Below are 16,229 nucleotides of genomic sequence, written 5' to 3'. Positions count from 1 at the left end.
ATACCCTTTTTACCCATTTAGCCATGGGTTCAATAATTGCTTCGTTATTTGCCAAACTGAACAATGGGTTCAGGGAATGCATGCAGTCTGAAAATGTTGATAATATTTGAGATAATGGCCTTATGGCAATTGCAATCAATTCATAGGCTCAAAAACTGAGCAACAACTCGAACCACTTAATGTCACAATAAAAATGTAACTAACCATGAAAATTACATGTTTTCCAGCAATTTTGCCATTTTGACATAGCCCTGACAGTAGACCATAACCGTACCAAGCCATATCAAACCAAAATGATGCCAACTAAACCCAACCGTACCGAACCGAACCGAAGCCATTGCCCACTGTAGCCACCCACTTGTCAACGGACTTGTCCTTGCCAAGTGCTGTAGAACTCAGTGAATGTCCAATGTCCCTGCACTCATTCATAATATATACGTATGTATAAATATATACATTTATATATATATATATGTGTATATATATATAGATATGTACATTTGTATGTGCTGTATGGTGAACCAATATTTATCAAGAAGAGTTCGTGTTGTGCGCCTCACAAAACTTCTTAAAATGCTTTCGAATTATCGAGAAAAATCAAATAAAATCGCATAAAGAAAACGTTGCAAAATAGCTAAAGAAATTTTCAATAAAATCGACTTTTGTTGGCAGCCAAATGGAAATACATACATACATACATACATACATACATATGTATGTCCACATACACATATACGGTAACAGTTACGTATGTACATAAGCACACACACTCACATATATATACATATGCCTGCGCATATATAGCAAATAACTGTGAACGGTACATTCCTGGACATTGGTCTCTGTTCTCAGAGCTTTAGTTTTGGCTCCGCTTCTGGGTCTGCTGCTGGTTCTACTTCTGCTTCTGCTTCTGGTTCTGCTTCTGGTTCAGGTTCTCGTCTCCGCATTCCGCTCGGCTCCATCTACTTATTTTGGCTCTTTTTTTTTTTTAACGTTTCGTTTTTCACTTCAGCTTTTGCATCGCAGTTCGAGTGGAAAATTGACATATGTTTACTTTGTTGTTACTCTTGTTTTTGGTGTTGTGATTTTTTGTTGCTGGTAATTCCACTTTTTGTGTCTTTGTGTCTGTGAGTGTGAATGTGTGTGTGTATGTGTGTGTATGAGTATTTGAGTGTGTTTCTCTTTTCTTTTTGACCGGCAGCTTTTGAGAGAGTCGAGCATCATTAAATTGGCGCACGCTACCAGAACTCAAAGCATAGGAAACATGGCAAGTCCACTTGGTGTGCTCAGTGAATGACATAATTATGTGAGTCAGAAACATTTATTATTGCAAGCATCCCTTATGCAACGACCCTTGAATTATGGGTGCAATAAAATGAAAGACGATAAACAAGATCAATCCCCACAATTATTTAATATTTAATGATAATAAAAAATCATTGGAATCCTTTTATATTTGTTGCAGCTGCTCTCATATAATAATAAAAAAAAATGTTGAAGTTCTTCAAGAATTTTACTTCTGGTGTAAGATCGGATTTGTTGTGAGCAATTTATTTTAAAGCAACCAAAAACAAATAGCAAACTTAAGTTGTTTAACGTTAACTTTTGGCAAATTAAACTTCGTAAATATTTATAACTTTTTTAGTTTGGGCTTGATTGTAGCGTATTCAGAAGTCCTAAAGGTAGTTTGCATTGAATTTTAACTTTTTTTCTTTTTTACTTTTATCACTTTTGAGCTGATATAAAAAATTAAATTAAATTAAATTAAATTGTTGAAGCATTTTATTGCCAGTAGGGATGGGTGTCGACGAGGTTGTCAATGAGATATTTGATCTTTTTATGGCTGCAAATATATTTATGAAGCCGAAAGGATATTGCGAAAACTTACCAAGATAGTTCACAAGGACACAATGACTGGACTCAACCGAACTCTCTACCCTCTACCCCTACCTTTACCGACAGCCCTGGCAGAGACAACTCAATCGCATGGTTGGGTTAAATTGCCCATTGAAAAAGCCGCCCCGGGGCAAACAATTGTTGCCATAGCTGCTGTCGCCGCCGCTGTCGCTGCCGCCGCTGCAAGGCCACACAACTTGCAGCAGTAACAACAATAACAAGCCCAAGAGTAACTGCAATTTTAGCTACCGATTGCCATTATGTTAAGGCCCTGGGCGCGTCCTCGCTGCTGCTGCTGCTGGCCTATAAAAGTGCATTGTGTGGCAGAAAGTTGTGGCCAAGTTGTTGAAATATTGAAAAACTGCTAAAGTGAAAAACTGACGCACCCCATAAATGATAAATGATTAATGGGCCCAAGTTGCCAAGTTGCGTACAGTTATATTCCGATGATGACCCCAGCCCAGCCCAAACTCTATCAAATTTTCATACTTACGAAATTAGTTACAAACACACACCCAAACACACACACACACAGCAGCAGCAGCCACATATATATTAACTGAAATGCACATTAATGACCAGTTGGTAGTAATATTTGGCAAACGCTGAAAACTGTCACTGCAAATGAAGTGTAAACTAGATAGTCGAAATTGCCTTGTTGCACGACCGAGGGGTGTGTGTGGGAGTGTGTGTGCCTTCGTAAATGCAAACGCAATGAAAACTGTTTTGAAAAGTCCCCACAACAACAACAACAACAACAGCAACAAACATGAGCCAATTTACATAACCCAGAACAATAAATAGTTACAAATTGAAAAGTTTTCTCTGCCAAGATTGTAAGCGATTGTCTCTCTGTATGTCAACCAACCCCACATTCCATTTCCCACAACCCCCCCCCCCTCCCCATCCCCCTCCACCAATATTATGCGGCCATCAACTCCACTCTCTGCTCTTGGCTTATTTTGTTACAGTTGTTCCAAGCTCTATCGCAGTTTCAGTTTGCCATTGTTATAATCAAAGTAGCACAAATAACAAGCAAACAAACAAAAAAAAAAAAAAAAAAATAGAAAAAAAAAGAAGAAGAGAACCCGAGCAACTGAAATTGACAGCACAAGCAATATGAAAACCCCAACAACAGATACTATACTACATACATTGCTCAGATACAGCTATAGATAGAGATACATTTGCAGATACGGATGCGCGACGTACTCGCCGAGATACGAGATACATCGCTGTGTGGGAAAAAGTATCGACAAGTTTGACGCTTTATGGCATTGTTTAGTGCCGCACATTTCGCCAAAAACGTTTTTCAACTTTCACACAATTGCGCCATTTGCCGCGTCTTATGATGCCGGTCGATTGCAGGCAGCAGGCAGGCAGCAGGCAGCTGGGGCAGGACGAGTATGAGATAGCACCAGTGGAAGGGGGAGGGTGAAGGAGAGGGACGTGAACGACACAAATCTGCTGACGGAAGCTTTGGATACGTTGTGGACCAAAGCATTTTTTATACGTAAAACGTGCGGAAAGTTTGAGTGCCAGCTTAGAGAGCGACGAGCCAGCGAGCTAGGGCAAAAAAAAAAGTTATAAAACAGTAGATAATAAAATAATAAAATATATGTATTTGAATTGTTCATGACGCGGCAGACACACACAAACACACCCAAGCACACACACACACAAGAACACACACACACACACACATACACACACACACTCTGGCATTTTTTTTTTTTTTTTTTTTTTGTTTTCTGCAGCGATAAAATTACATGTCAAATTGAATGTAACCTGTTATTTGTGCGCATTATGTTGGCCATAATTAAACGCAGAGTTCGCAACTGGCCCACAGGCCCGTTTCCAATTGCCATTTCCCCCGTTGCTGCTGTCAGGGCTAAATGCCGCATGATGGCTGGTCAATCATTGGTTGATTTTATGGCCAAACAGACATTTAAACTTTATTCGCATTTATGGTCCAAGTGTGAATGTGAATGTTGGCCCCAAATGAGCTCAGTTCGACCCTTGACACTCGCTCATTAAACTGGCGCCTTTATGATGACCTCAGCATATTCGTAATTGCGCTGCAGACCAACTTCAATCCTAAAAGGACACTTCAACAAGCCACAAAAATCATTGAACCATTTTAGCCAGACTCAATTAAAGCCAAGTTTTCAATTACAACAATAATTCCATCTTTGTCTCCAAGTCATTTTTTGGTATAACACAACATTTTATGACCCTTTGACGCATTCATTTTGCCAGTTTGACTTAATTCATTTTTGTACCGAACATTTTATATTTTAGTTTTGGTTTCAACTAAAACAATTGCCAGTTCTGCTGTTAAAGCTGTATTTACTAAGAGCATAATTAAATTTAACTACAAATTGCATATAATACTTAAGTGACAAATTCCAATTTTAAATGAGCAAAGCTTCATTCGATTAAAACATCTAATTACCATTTTGCTCTTTAATTTTATCAATTTGATTTGGCATCATTGGATTAAAACAATTTCAATAATTTCACTCCAGCTGATTAATTTACAAAATGTTTCTATTCAATTAGGTTTATGACTGTATTTATTATTCAGTATATATTGAGTACTCGACTAGAATATATCCTATATTAAACTTATAAATAATAATAATATGTTAATTAAGTTGTCGACTATAAATCCCAAACTAACATTATACATATATAAAATGTATAATTATTAATATATTATGCATAAAATAGTTGACAATTTAAGAGCTATGTAAGTCTGTAAAAATAGTTGCCAAATCACAGATCAAATCATAACCAAATTCGAATTCCAAACTAAAAGTTTGCTGTTAGGTTGTGGTCAATTTTGATATCAGAAAAATTATTGTCTATTTTTGTGTTGTTTTGTGCAACGTCTTAAAAGATTCTACTTCAATCAAAAATGTTTTGCAATAGTCGTCAACGTCTTTAATTTGCATAACAACATATTGTGAGAGAAACAAATGTACCAATTTAATGCCATAAATAAATTGCAAAAGCAAGCACGATCCTATATAATATTTCAGTGCGGAATAATTGTTGACTAAAACAAAAATGATTATTGATGACCATTAAAAAAATGTAATTAAATATAAATCTATTAAGCGGATTGATTACAAAACAAGGCTAATTAAATTAACATTAATTTATAATATAAAGCTCAAATTATATGAAATCGCTGTCTCCACTTCTCTGTCCCTCTCTCTTCCACTCTCTCTCTATCTCTCTCTCTCTCTCTCTCTCTCTCTCTCTATGCGTTTCTCTGCCAAAATGATATTTTGCAGATGTGAGCCTTGAAATTGTTTTCAATTTTGATTTAAATGATTTTGTTATTTGCCCCCGAGATATTTGAAGGTTGAACACTATAAAAGAAAGAGGAAAAAATGGGTTGAGCTCAAAGAACTATTGAATCAGGTTATTTTTGGGATATGTTTTCGCCTTTTTGTTGTATTGTGTGTGCTCAAGTGAGCGAAATCAATGCGTTTCCTATGTTAATACAAATCAATCGGTCTAATCGAATCAAGCGTTTATTTATTTTTTTTTGACAAAAGCGACTCAAATGGTTCGTGGCCAGGAATTTGCTGTCTCTTCTTGTAAAACTAACGCACAAATCAAGAATAACAACAACAATTGCACAATATGCATAAAACTTTATATGGCATTAAAATCGCAAAAGCTTTGGAGGGGGCGTGAATAGTTGTGGCAGACGTCCAAAAAAAAAATAAAAATAAAAGAAGAGAAGAGAAGTCGAGAAAACAATCGATTGTTAATTCAAGCGTCACAAATACCGGAAATCGAATACAATTTGTAATTCTGATGAACAGTTGAGCAAAGCTTAAAGCGCACTTCTGACTCCTGGCTCGGTGCTTTGGTAGCACGAAACAAACCAATAGCTCCTGTGTTTCCCGTTCCTTCCTTTTGACTTTTGGCCACCACTTGGGGCACAGTGTCGCTTTCGACTCTAGTTTTGTTATTCCTCGTTGCTGTTGTTGTTGGGTTTTTCTTACCATGCGCTTTGCTTTCAGCTGCTTGGGATTCGTTTCGTTATCGACTCAATGTCGACAACAATGGACCAGAATGTAATGCCAAATTGGGCGACATCGTTTTATGTTCTATTTCGATGTTGTTCTTGTTACTGTTACTGTTTTTGTTGTTGTTGTTGTTGTTGTTGTGGTTGCTTTTTGTTTTTGTTGCTGCCATTGCAGTCTTTGTCTAAAGGTAACGACGGAGCGTGCGTTTTTCAGCTCGTCCACTCATCATCAGCTGCTCTGCTGAATTTCGCACACGTAGCAGCATAAAAATTGACACCGATAATTCGCATGTGAATTTTTTTTGCTATGCTCTCTACATATATACGTGTGTGTGTGTGTGTGCGTGTGTGTGTGTGTGTAGCCAACGCTACGTATGCGCGATAAACACGCACACGTAACGCACACATACATCATGTCGAGTGAAATTTGTCGGTTCATAGATTGAGGCTGGGAGTTGGCGGGGGAGTTGCGGGTTGAAGGATGATGTGTTGTCGAGGTTGAGGTGCGAGGTGCGACGTTGGTTGCGTAGATACGTTCAATGTCGCGACGCTGTTTACACAAACAAAGTTATCAATTTTACACACGCCCCGCATTCAATTTCCCGGTGGACGAGCTACCCGTAGGGATAACAATATGTTCACATATCGCGCTCCCTTGGAGGCACAGCGTGTCGGCATTTCCATCAATTCGGTATGCAATCAATGTCCAAATCGAAGACGTAACGCAACGCGAAGCCTCTCAGTAACAATAACAAATGAAGTGACGCCTCCAAGGGTTGTTTAACACGTTCCCCATATGACAAGTAGAGCCAAATAAACTTTAAGGGTTTAGACAGGTTATCAAAATTTAACTGAGCTTAAATAGGTCAGTTATATGTGCCAAGGACTGTTTCCTCCTCTCCTAAACGCCTGCCACACATAAATTCTTATTATAATTTAATATCTTATTGCAATCTACAACTTCAGCAGAAATATTTTTGACTGAATTTATTTACTATTTCGATGAGCAACACAAGATATATAATATTGGACAAAACGAATGTTCACCGAGACCTGTTAGCTGAAACGAATAAAGAATATTTATGGTTGTATCAAATTTAGGAGCGCCCCTCAGTTTTAAATTGTTTTTCTTTTTTTGCTCTGACGCGTCCTTCCTAACTGAAAATCTAACAAAATTTATAACTGTCATGCTAATAAATAATTTTGTTTATTTTTTTTATTTATTTTGTTTTTTTTTAATACCTTGATAGGTCTTTTAAGTTGAAAGACCAATAAAAAAAAGTAATATATTACATGCAGACAAACCAATTGGCCATTTAAAGCTTTGCTCATTTAATACCATACATATTAATGGGGCTTATGCCATGCCAGTCCGGCCTGGCTTCTGGAAGGGAGACAGTCAATTGAAAATTACAACTCCATATGCCCAGCTTGTTTGCTTACTTGCTTCTACCAAACAATAATAAAATAGTAATTATATCAAATGCAAACAATTTGTAAGTGCTCTACTTTGAAAAAAAATGCACAAATTAATAAAACCGTGTTAAGAGATTTTCATTGTTGCAATTTAATAATGAAATAATAACTATATATTAAAGTTTTTTTTTTTGGATAATTACTTTAAAAGTGTGATAATAAAAGATTATTTATTTTTTGATAATTAATTTAATAGTGTAATAATAAAAGATTAATTATTTTTTGATAATTAATTTAATAGTGTAATGCATTTACGAAAATAGTTTTGCAACGATTCAATTAAATTATATAATTGAAAACGTTTTAAATTGAATTGTGAAATACACAAGTTTTTTTTATCATGATAAACAATAAAAATATTTCGTAAGATTTGTGAAATATCTTAAATTGTGTACAAAAATGTGATCCACTTGAAGCAGTGGCCATAACAAGTAGAGCTACCCACTTTTGTGCATAAGAATTCACTTGGAGCATTGAGCGATGTGTTGCGAGAGGACCGTGGGGACTGGGAGGAGTTCTGTTAGGGATTGGGAAGACATGGGAAAATGTCGCCGCTTAACTTGAGGAATGTTTAAGTCTTGTTAGTGTAAAATAATAGATGGCGGGTGGCGTGTGACAGCATAAGTATGCTTCCGAGAGCCAGCTGGGCAACAGTTTTTGGCTATTGGATGATTTGTTTTTCTCGATTTAATTCAACTGAAGCTAAGACAACGAAATAACGTTGCCCTTAGAAGGCAAAAGACGAGCTTAGGTAAAATTTTGAGCATTCCATTCAAATTGCATTTATCTAAAAAATATTTATAATAACTTTGGAAATTCAATTTCTAAAGAAAATATGTTAAACGAATTTGCATTGCGGGGCAACACACGTCGGTGTGGGCGTGTTTGGGTGTGTATGGGTGTGTATGTGTGCGTTGTTATTGTCGTTGTCTGTGTGCTAGAAAATTAAAATCGACCATATGTTGCCTCATCGATTTTGATAAGTCGCTGGTAGCTGCTAGCTGAAAGCAGACACACAACTGCGACAACAGGAGCAGCAGCAACACTGCCAAGCTTCATATCCGCTTCCGCTCCAACATAATGGGTCACCGGGTATGTGTGTGCAAGCGTGTGAGTGAGTGAGTGAGTGTGTGAGTGACTGAGTGTGCGTGTGTGAGTGTGTGTGTGAGTGTACGTGTGGGAGTGGAGAGGTGCGAGTATCGTTGTATCTGGGTGTCTCAATTTCCCGCTTTCAATTGAGAAACGCACTGACACAAAACTTGTAAAACGGGCCTTGTCATGCATGAGGCTTTTTTTTTTCGTTTGTTGCCTTTTTTTTTATTAATGTTTTTCCTGTTTCTGCTCCGATTGTTGCTCTTGGGCGCCGTTGTTGTTGCTGTTGCGTGACACAAATCTAACGACATTTGGTAAGTGTCTTTGACATTACGTTGAATGCCTTGTTAAATATTTCATAAGCAATTCTAAAGCAATACGCATGAAATTTCATCAGCGACATTTACAAAGGCAACATACACAACAAATATACCCATATATCATACCCATCCCAAACCAAACCCAACCCAACCCAATGCAAGCAGGGCCCAACTAAGGGTATTTGTTACAATTAAATTACGCTTTCAATAAATGTTGCCGCAACATGTTGCTGGAGCAGGGCGCCTGCGCCTGCGCCAGAGCCAAACATTTGCATATACCACTCTTTCTGTACTGTTGTTGTTGTCGCGCGGTCATCGGCAACACACAGAGACTAGGTTAGTTTCTTCACTTCTGTTTCAGTTGTTTAGCGCGCCTCAAGCCACACACAACGCAGTCGTGCGCAATACGCATTCATACGTGACGCCGTCGGTGACTCACTGTGATTCGCCTCGAATGACACGAGCGACACGACTCACGCCTCGTGTGCTTTTCGTCCGTTACATTTGCCGAGTGCTTTAATTTGCGTAAACGTAACGCGTCGCCTTGCGTCGCGTAAAAGGCATTGACGTAAAATTATTTAGAAAAGAGATAAGAAAAAAATACAACAACAACAGCAGCAGCAGCAAAAGGAATTACGTGAAACGCGAAACGTAAAACGAAAAACGTTTGAAAGCAACGCGCCCGAATGCGTTACGTGGCGCATGAAATGGCGGCACGCAATTCGCGCTACATTGAATCCAAACGCATCAGCCACAAATTGCTCTAGTCCACAAAAGGTAGCCGCGAAATTCGAATACCACAGCGGATGCAGTTAACGAATACCAATATATATATATATATATACATATATATACATATACATATATATGTACGCTATATATACATACATTTATATGGGTTTGAGTACAATTAAGTGTATTAGTAAAACGTGACCAGACCCAAATTATAGCCACTGGCCAAAAAGTAAATGGTACATCCAATTTGCTCAACCACGTTTACACCGGCGAGCCGCCCACATTCCACACCCGAGACCAGCAATTTTTCAACAGCTTAGTGCGTAATGAAGAAATTGCTCAAGTTTGGCAATCCCCTCACCACGTTTACCGCATGTCCTGCGGCCGTCATGGTGATTGAAAACTCAACCGCATTGCGGACTTGTCATCATTTCAAATGAATGTGCGCCCGTCCTCATCTTCGCCTCCGTCTCCGTCTCCGCCTTCGATAAGACTTAAGAGTTAGGACTCAAAATCTAATCCCTTCCGCTGGTTATTTGCCCCGAACCGCTCTCTTTCCCCCCCTCTCTCTCTCTCTCTCTCTCTCTCTATCTATTTCCGGGCATCCTGCGGCTGGCTCATAATACTTATAAATTGAGTATGGCGGTTGGCAAAACAATATGGCGTTGACTCATTTAAGTCGTTGGAAGTGTCTTTGTCTCGAGTTTTGCGATTGCCATCATTTATTTTAATTACTTTTTGCTGTTGTCGTCTTTGGTTGCAGTTATAATTTAATAGCATCACAAATTGCGCATGAAATGTTGTTGGAATACTTTATGGCGATGCTTGTGATCATGGGATTAACCACAACATTCGATAAGCACACAAGCACAAGCATCACAAGACGCATGCAACACTTTGGTAAGTACTCAGAAAACAAATATCAACTGAAATTCAATCAATACGACTTCAAAGTTCGATTAAGCAAATTACTTTTCAATTGAAGAACGCATTCAAGTTCATCAAAGGTTAATTGGTTTTCTCAATTTGAAAAGCAGACGAAAATGCCAGAGCCAAAAAAAATATGATAAGAAATTTACAAAGAATATAAAATTCTGAAATAATATCATTATCATTACGCCTAACAGCTAACGAGACAAGTTATGTCAAGACAAATTGAGAAATGAATTACAAATTGGGAATTTACAGGACTTTGACCCTTAATCACCGTAAAATATTTAACCGCAGACAACATGACAACAACTCACATGCAACTCAGGTGTCACGATCTTTCAACAATAACAACTCAGGCAGGAAGTTGTGGAAGTAGTTTCAATTAAACATTAGCATTAAAGTTATATAGAGAAAACAATGTTAATATTAAAAGGGCAGTCTTCAAATAATTTTATATTTTCATCAAGAATTTGACACTTTATTCATTAAGCCCTTAAGCGAAATTCAGCTTGTAAATATTTTGTTACATTTAGATAATAACACGATCAGACTTAATTGTCTAATTGCTTTGTCAATGGAATAAGACTCAAGCTAATTAATGTTTAGATACCGCAACTAACTTAACTAATCAATCATTATCGAACTCTAATGCAACTCAATGTTTTGCACCGGAACCGGAACTAGTTCAGTTCACTTGAGCAATCCAAAATTGAGCCTAAGCGGATCGCTAATTGGATCCAAATCCTTTTGGCTCGGTTCATCTCATCCATCGATTGCCGAGGCTTGTAAGCCATCAGGTAACCCCAAATCCCTGCGGCTCAAGTTGAATACAAGTTGAATATTTACTAAATGAATGTTGAACAAATAAACACGAAATAACTTCCAACTAAATAGTTGTGACTTTTACCAATTGTTTGGTGTTTCTGTAACTTTATGTAAAAAAGAAAAAAAAAAATGAGAATGCTCGTGTTGTGTGTTCATTTACATGGCCATTTGGAATTATATTTACAAAAACAACTGCAATTTCTCATTTATTATTTATGGCACCTGGCCTCCGTTTTAGTGTTCACATGGGGCATGGCACATGGGGCGTGGGTAGGGGGCGTGGCATGGGTAGTGTATGTGTGTGGAGCTTGTTGCTGCGGTTAAACTCAACAATTTGAGATCCAAAACAAAATGGCTCTGGTTACTTTTTACCGGCAAAGCTCACTTTGTATGTAAATACAAAAGTTTTATTAAAAAAATTTTATTTTTTTATTTTTATTTTATGTACGTGTGTGTGTGTGTGTGTGTGTGTGTGTGGTAATATGCATGTTTTTTTTTTATTGTGCAGAACAAAAAGCAATTTCATTTGTAAAATGTTTGCAGGGCACTCGTGCCGCGGAGGTGCGGCTCGATTGAGTGTGGCAGCAACAGTTTCAATTAAGTGTTTAGCGGCATTTTATTGCTCGATATTTGATAGCCACATGGGCTAATGGTTGGCCCTATAAATCAATATATGTATAAGCACATATTTGTGGGTGTATAATGCATGCTTTTGTTGTACTTGTAGCTGTTTGTATATTTGTGTATTTGCTTAGGCACTCGTGGATTATTAGCGCATTAGTTGGCTAATACATGATGTTGATAAAGCGTCTGCAGGGCTCCACATAAATCACTTGCCTCAAGTGCGGGCCAAAACCAATGATGGATCATAATGCGAATGGGTGTTAGCTCTAGCTCAATATACACACACACACACACATACACATGCACATACACATGCACATACACATACACATACACATACACATAGAAACCCGTCTTACATATACATATATGCATATATTGTAGTGAAGTGTGTCTGCCAATAAGATGGCAAACTTTGGCATAAATTAAGCACAAATACTCGTTAATCAAATGAATGTTGATTCGTTGTTCGTTCGTTGGGTGCCACTGTCTGGCCACTCAGTACACTCGCTCATTCGTTGTCCATTCATATCCATTTGCCGAGCTGTCTTCTGCAACATGGGGTCAAGTGTTTTCCTTTCCATCTGATGCCGATGGAAACGTCTACGTTGATTTCGCATATAAATGCACCATGAATACATTTAGATTGACATTTAGATACAGTTATTTAATACCCTCTTCAACTGATTGTTGTTGTTGCTGTTGTTGTTTCTGTTGGTTTTGTTGTTACGCGTGTTTGAGTGCACATGATTGAGTGCGGCAAGTCTCGCATTGTGTGTCTGCGTGTGCGTGTGTGTTTTTGTGGGCAAAACCCTTGTAGTTTCTAACCACTACACTTGACAAGCGTTTATTGACAGTATCCCTGTGCAACCATCATCCATTTCATTACTCTTACTCTACTCTACTCGACTCTCCCGCAGCGCTGGCCACGGAGCTTTCTAATCTAATACCCGAGGAGTACGATCCACATTTCGATAACAGCACAGAGCGTGATATAATCGCCGCCCTGGGGACCACAGCTCGCATGCATTGCCGCGTCCGCAATCTGGGGGATCGGGCAGTGTCCTGGATTAGGCAGCGTGACTTACACATACTCACAATTGGCATCATGACCTACACCAATGATCAGCGCTTTCTGGCCCGCCACATCGACAACTCTGACGAGTGGGTGCTCAAGGTCGTCTCGGTGCAGCCCCGCGATGCTGGCATCTACGAGTGCCAAGTCTCCACGGAGCCGAAAATCAGCCTTGCCTACAAGCTGATGGTTGTCAGTAAGTATTGCGAGCAGCATTGTTATAACAAAATCGAAAAGATGATTCATTTTTATTTATTTATATATTTATTTTTTTATATTTTTATTCCATATTATTTTTAATATAAGATATGTAATATATATTCCTTCAATTTAAGTTACTTTCATATTTTTATCGTGTGTGTATTTATGTATCACCAAATTATGATTATTATAATTATTATTATTATTATTATTTACAATAGTTGCAATTTGTTCACAATATTGCATTGCTCTTGCAAAATAATTGAAGACATCTTATTAATTTTGATGGAAGACATCTTAAAGTCTTAAAGTATTATAATTATTATTATTATTATTATTTACATTAGTTGCAATTTGTTCACAATATTGCATTGCTCTTGCAAAATAATTGAAAACATCTTATTAATTTTGATGGAAGACATCTTAAAGTCTCAAATAACTTGCTTATAGCTCAATAGCTATAGTTTAAGCAGGCAGAGTTAAATAAAAAATTAATTAACTGGTGATAAAGGCAAACGGATGAGGGAATAAAATCATGTTAAGCAAAGATAGTGATAATGAGATATACATGATAGAACTAATTGTGCAATTAGCACAAGAAAACACAAGAAGTTCCGGAAGAAATACAACTAAGAAAGAGTAAAAAAAATAAAATAAAATGTCGAAATCAAGAGAGGAAAAGTACAGAAATTCATGAAGCCGAACTGGGTCAAAATGCACAAATGCTAAAATCTCAAATTGAAAAAGAAAACAGATAAAGAAAAAGATACATAAATAGAATAAAACAAAATTGTAATTCGTTTATAACGTTGTAATAGTTTAGTTATTACCAAGGTTTGATGAAAGCTGCAGCTTAGCTCAGATTTAGTAACGATTTTTAAAATTCCATCATCGTGAAACTTATTTGGCAAGATAAACTAGCATTTATTACTTGGAAAAAGTGAAAGTTTTACATTTAAAATGGGATTATGTGCAGCAATTTACGCACAACTGCTAAGCTAAATCGGACAGCGGACTATGGGGGGCAGTGGAGGGCAGTGGGAGTGGCATTAGTTTAACGAGCCGTGCAGCTGCAGGTGTAAGTGAAATGGAAAAGCAAAAGCAAAAGCAAAAGCAAAAGCGAAAGGTGTGGAAAGCGAAGCTAATGAGTTTTGTCTTAATGACACGTTGCTTTCAACAGTCTCAATTGACACAGGCACTTTGCGTTCTTTTCGTAGCATCCAAGGCGCAAATCCTTGCCAATCGCGAACTGTTCATCCAGAGCGGCAGCGACATCAATCTGACATGCATAGCACCCCAGGCGCCGGGACCATATACTCACATGCTCTGGTACAAGGACACCGAACTGATGAGTGATTCGACTCGCGGCGGAATACGGGTCATCTCCGAACAACAGATGAAGACCAGCAATTTGGTGATATCGCGTGTCCTGCACACAGATTCTGGAAATTACACATGCTCCGCGGATAACTCAAGTGAGTGCCACACACACACATATACACACACACATCTAGGTTGCGCCACCTTCTTCAGACACACACGCCCACTTACACACACTATTTCCTCTTCTCAATGTTTACTATATACATATTTATATATATTTATATGTATATATATGTATACCTCGCTTTGCAGACTCCGACAGCGTGTTTGTGCATATCATTAAAAGCGAACAGCACGCGGCCATGCAGCATGAGCTTGGCGTGAGATTGGAGCTACCCAGCCTGTGGTTGTTACTTGGCCTGCTCACGCTACTGCATGTGGCACAGCGGCATCGCCATCACCATCACCAGCCACACCATCAGCTCCTCCTGCTCCACGCACTGGCCTAAGCTGAGCCGTAACTTATGTTTCATGTCTGATTTGCGTTCTCTCCGTATCTGTGTGTGGTTCTGTGCATGGGTGTGTTGCGAACTCTGGGGTAAGTTGATGTTCTTGTGCTTGCCTGTGGCATGTCTTGAGGGAGTTTGCAATTGATATTATTACCTACTTTACAGCATTACTCTACAGCACTGGTCGAAGGGGCTGCTGCCACGCCCACACCAAGGAAAGCGGAAAGCGGAGAGTGAGGAAAGGCAATTGACGCACCTGTATATATGTAAATCAAATTGGGTTTTGTTATAGGCAGCTTTAAGTATTTTTATACGTAATTAATAAATGTGAATAGGCGCATCGCATAAAGCGAGTCATTTAAAAGCATATAGAATAAGAAGGAAAACCAACATTGATAGAACGAGCAATCGATGAATCGATTAATCGAGCAATCGATTAATCGACCAGTTGTGTAGCAATAAGCAAAAGTGAAACGAAACTGCAAACATAAAATCGAAAATACTGTAAATAAATGTTTAATCTTAATTAACAAGAACATTAAGCAAATTATAATGTTGCCGCATGTATGTATCTCGCCAAATACTTAAAATCGAGGTGTACACATGCATAGATATAGCTACTATCTGTCATCTAGATTAATTATGATAAATTGTGCAAGTGGGTGCAAAATTAAAATTAAAAAACTCAACATAAAAAAAAAAAAAAAAAACCAAATGATTAATGACAATATGAATATATGAATATATGAACCGAAATGCGAAATCCATCCCCCAAAGTCCCCCACCACCACCACCGCCAAGCAGATGCCACACCCAATCCCGAGCAATTGAACAGCATTTACGCCTCTGACTTTCCGCCGTAGATTACCCGTGCACTTTATGGCTGCGATTAAGCGGCTTAATTGGAGTTTGGGGCTCGCTCTTGTGGTAATTGAAGAACGATAAAGGACTCTGTGCACCTGTATATATGAGGGGTAATTTAATGGCCATTGTGGAAAAGCCTCGAGTGCGGATTTGACAACAATTTGGTAATTAACATAATTCCACTGCAAGACTTAACATTATTATAATTTTTTAAATTATATATTTCTTAATCTACTGAATAAATAGAAACTTTCGAGAATTGAGAACTTCTATGGTATAGATCTTAAAAGGCTTTTGAACTGCGTTAG

The 16,229-nt window shown here is 38.1% G+C and overlaps 1 protein-coding gene across 1 annotated transcript; it reads left to right on the top strand.

The window, feature by feature from the left end:
* Nucleotides 1-9,237: 9,237 nt before the first annotated feature.
* On the top strand, nt 9,238-15,739 carry LOC6568049 (protein amalgam). The gene is made up of 6 exons (XM_001994550.2): nt 9,238-9,609; nt 10,331-10,467; nt 12,870-13,220; nt 14,443-14,700; nt 14,861-15,146; nt 15,223-15,739. The coding sequence occupies exons 2-5, from the start codon at nt 10,365-10,367 to the stop codon at nt 15,055-15,057; spliced, it is 909 nt and encodes a 302-aa protein (XP_001994586.1). The 5' UTR covers nt 9,238-9,609; nt 10,331-10,364; the 3' UTR covers nt 15,058-15,146; nt 15,223-15,739.
* The last annotated feature ends 490 nt before the right edge of the window (nt 15,740-16,229 follow it).

This window comes from Drosophila grimshawi, unplaced genomic scaffold, assembly GCF_018153295.1.
Source record: "Drosophila grimshawi isolate 15287-2541.00 unplaced genomic scaffold, ASM1815329v1 contig_311, whole genome shotgun sequence".
Taxonomy (NCBI): domain Eukaryota; kingdom Metazoa; phylum Arthropoda; class Insecta; order Diptera; family Drosophilidae; genus Drosophila; species Drosophila grimshawi.
The sequence above is the reverse complement of the archived record's forward strand: the minus strand, read 5'-3'. Positions and strand labels throughout refer to the sequence as shown.

Coding starts and splice junctions, on each gene's coding strand:
- LOC6568049 (XM_001994550.2), top strand. CDS start 10,365: ATGTTGTTGGAATACTTTATGGCGATGCTTGTGATCATGGGATTAACC. Junction 10,468..12,869: donor AAGACGCATGCAACACTTTG/GTAAGTACTCAG, acceptor ACTCTCCCGCAG/CGCTGGCCACGGAGCTTTCT. Junction 13,221..14,442: donor CTACAAGCTGATGGTTGTCA/GTAAGTATTGCG, acceptor TTCTTTTCGTAG/CATCCAAGGCGCAAATCCTT.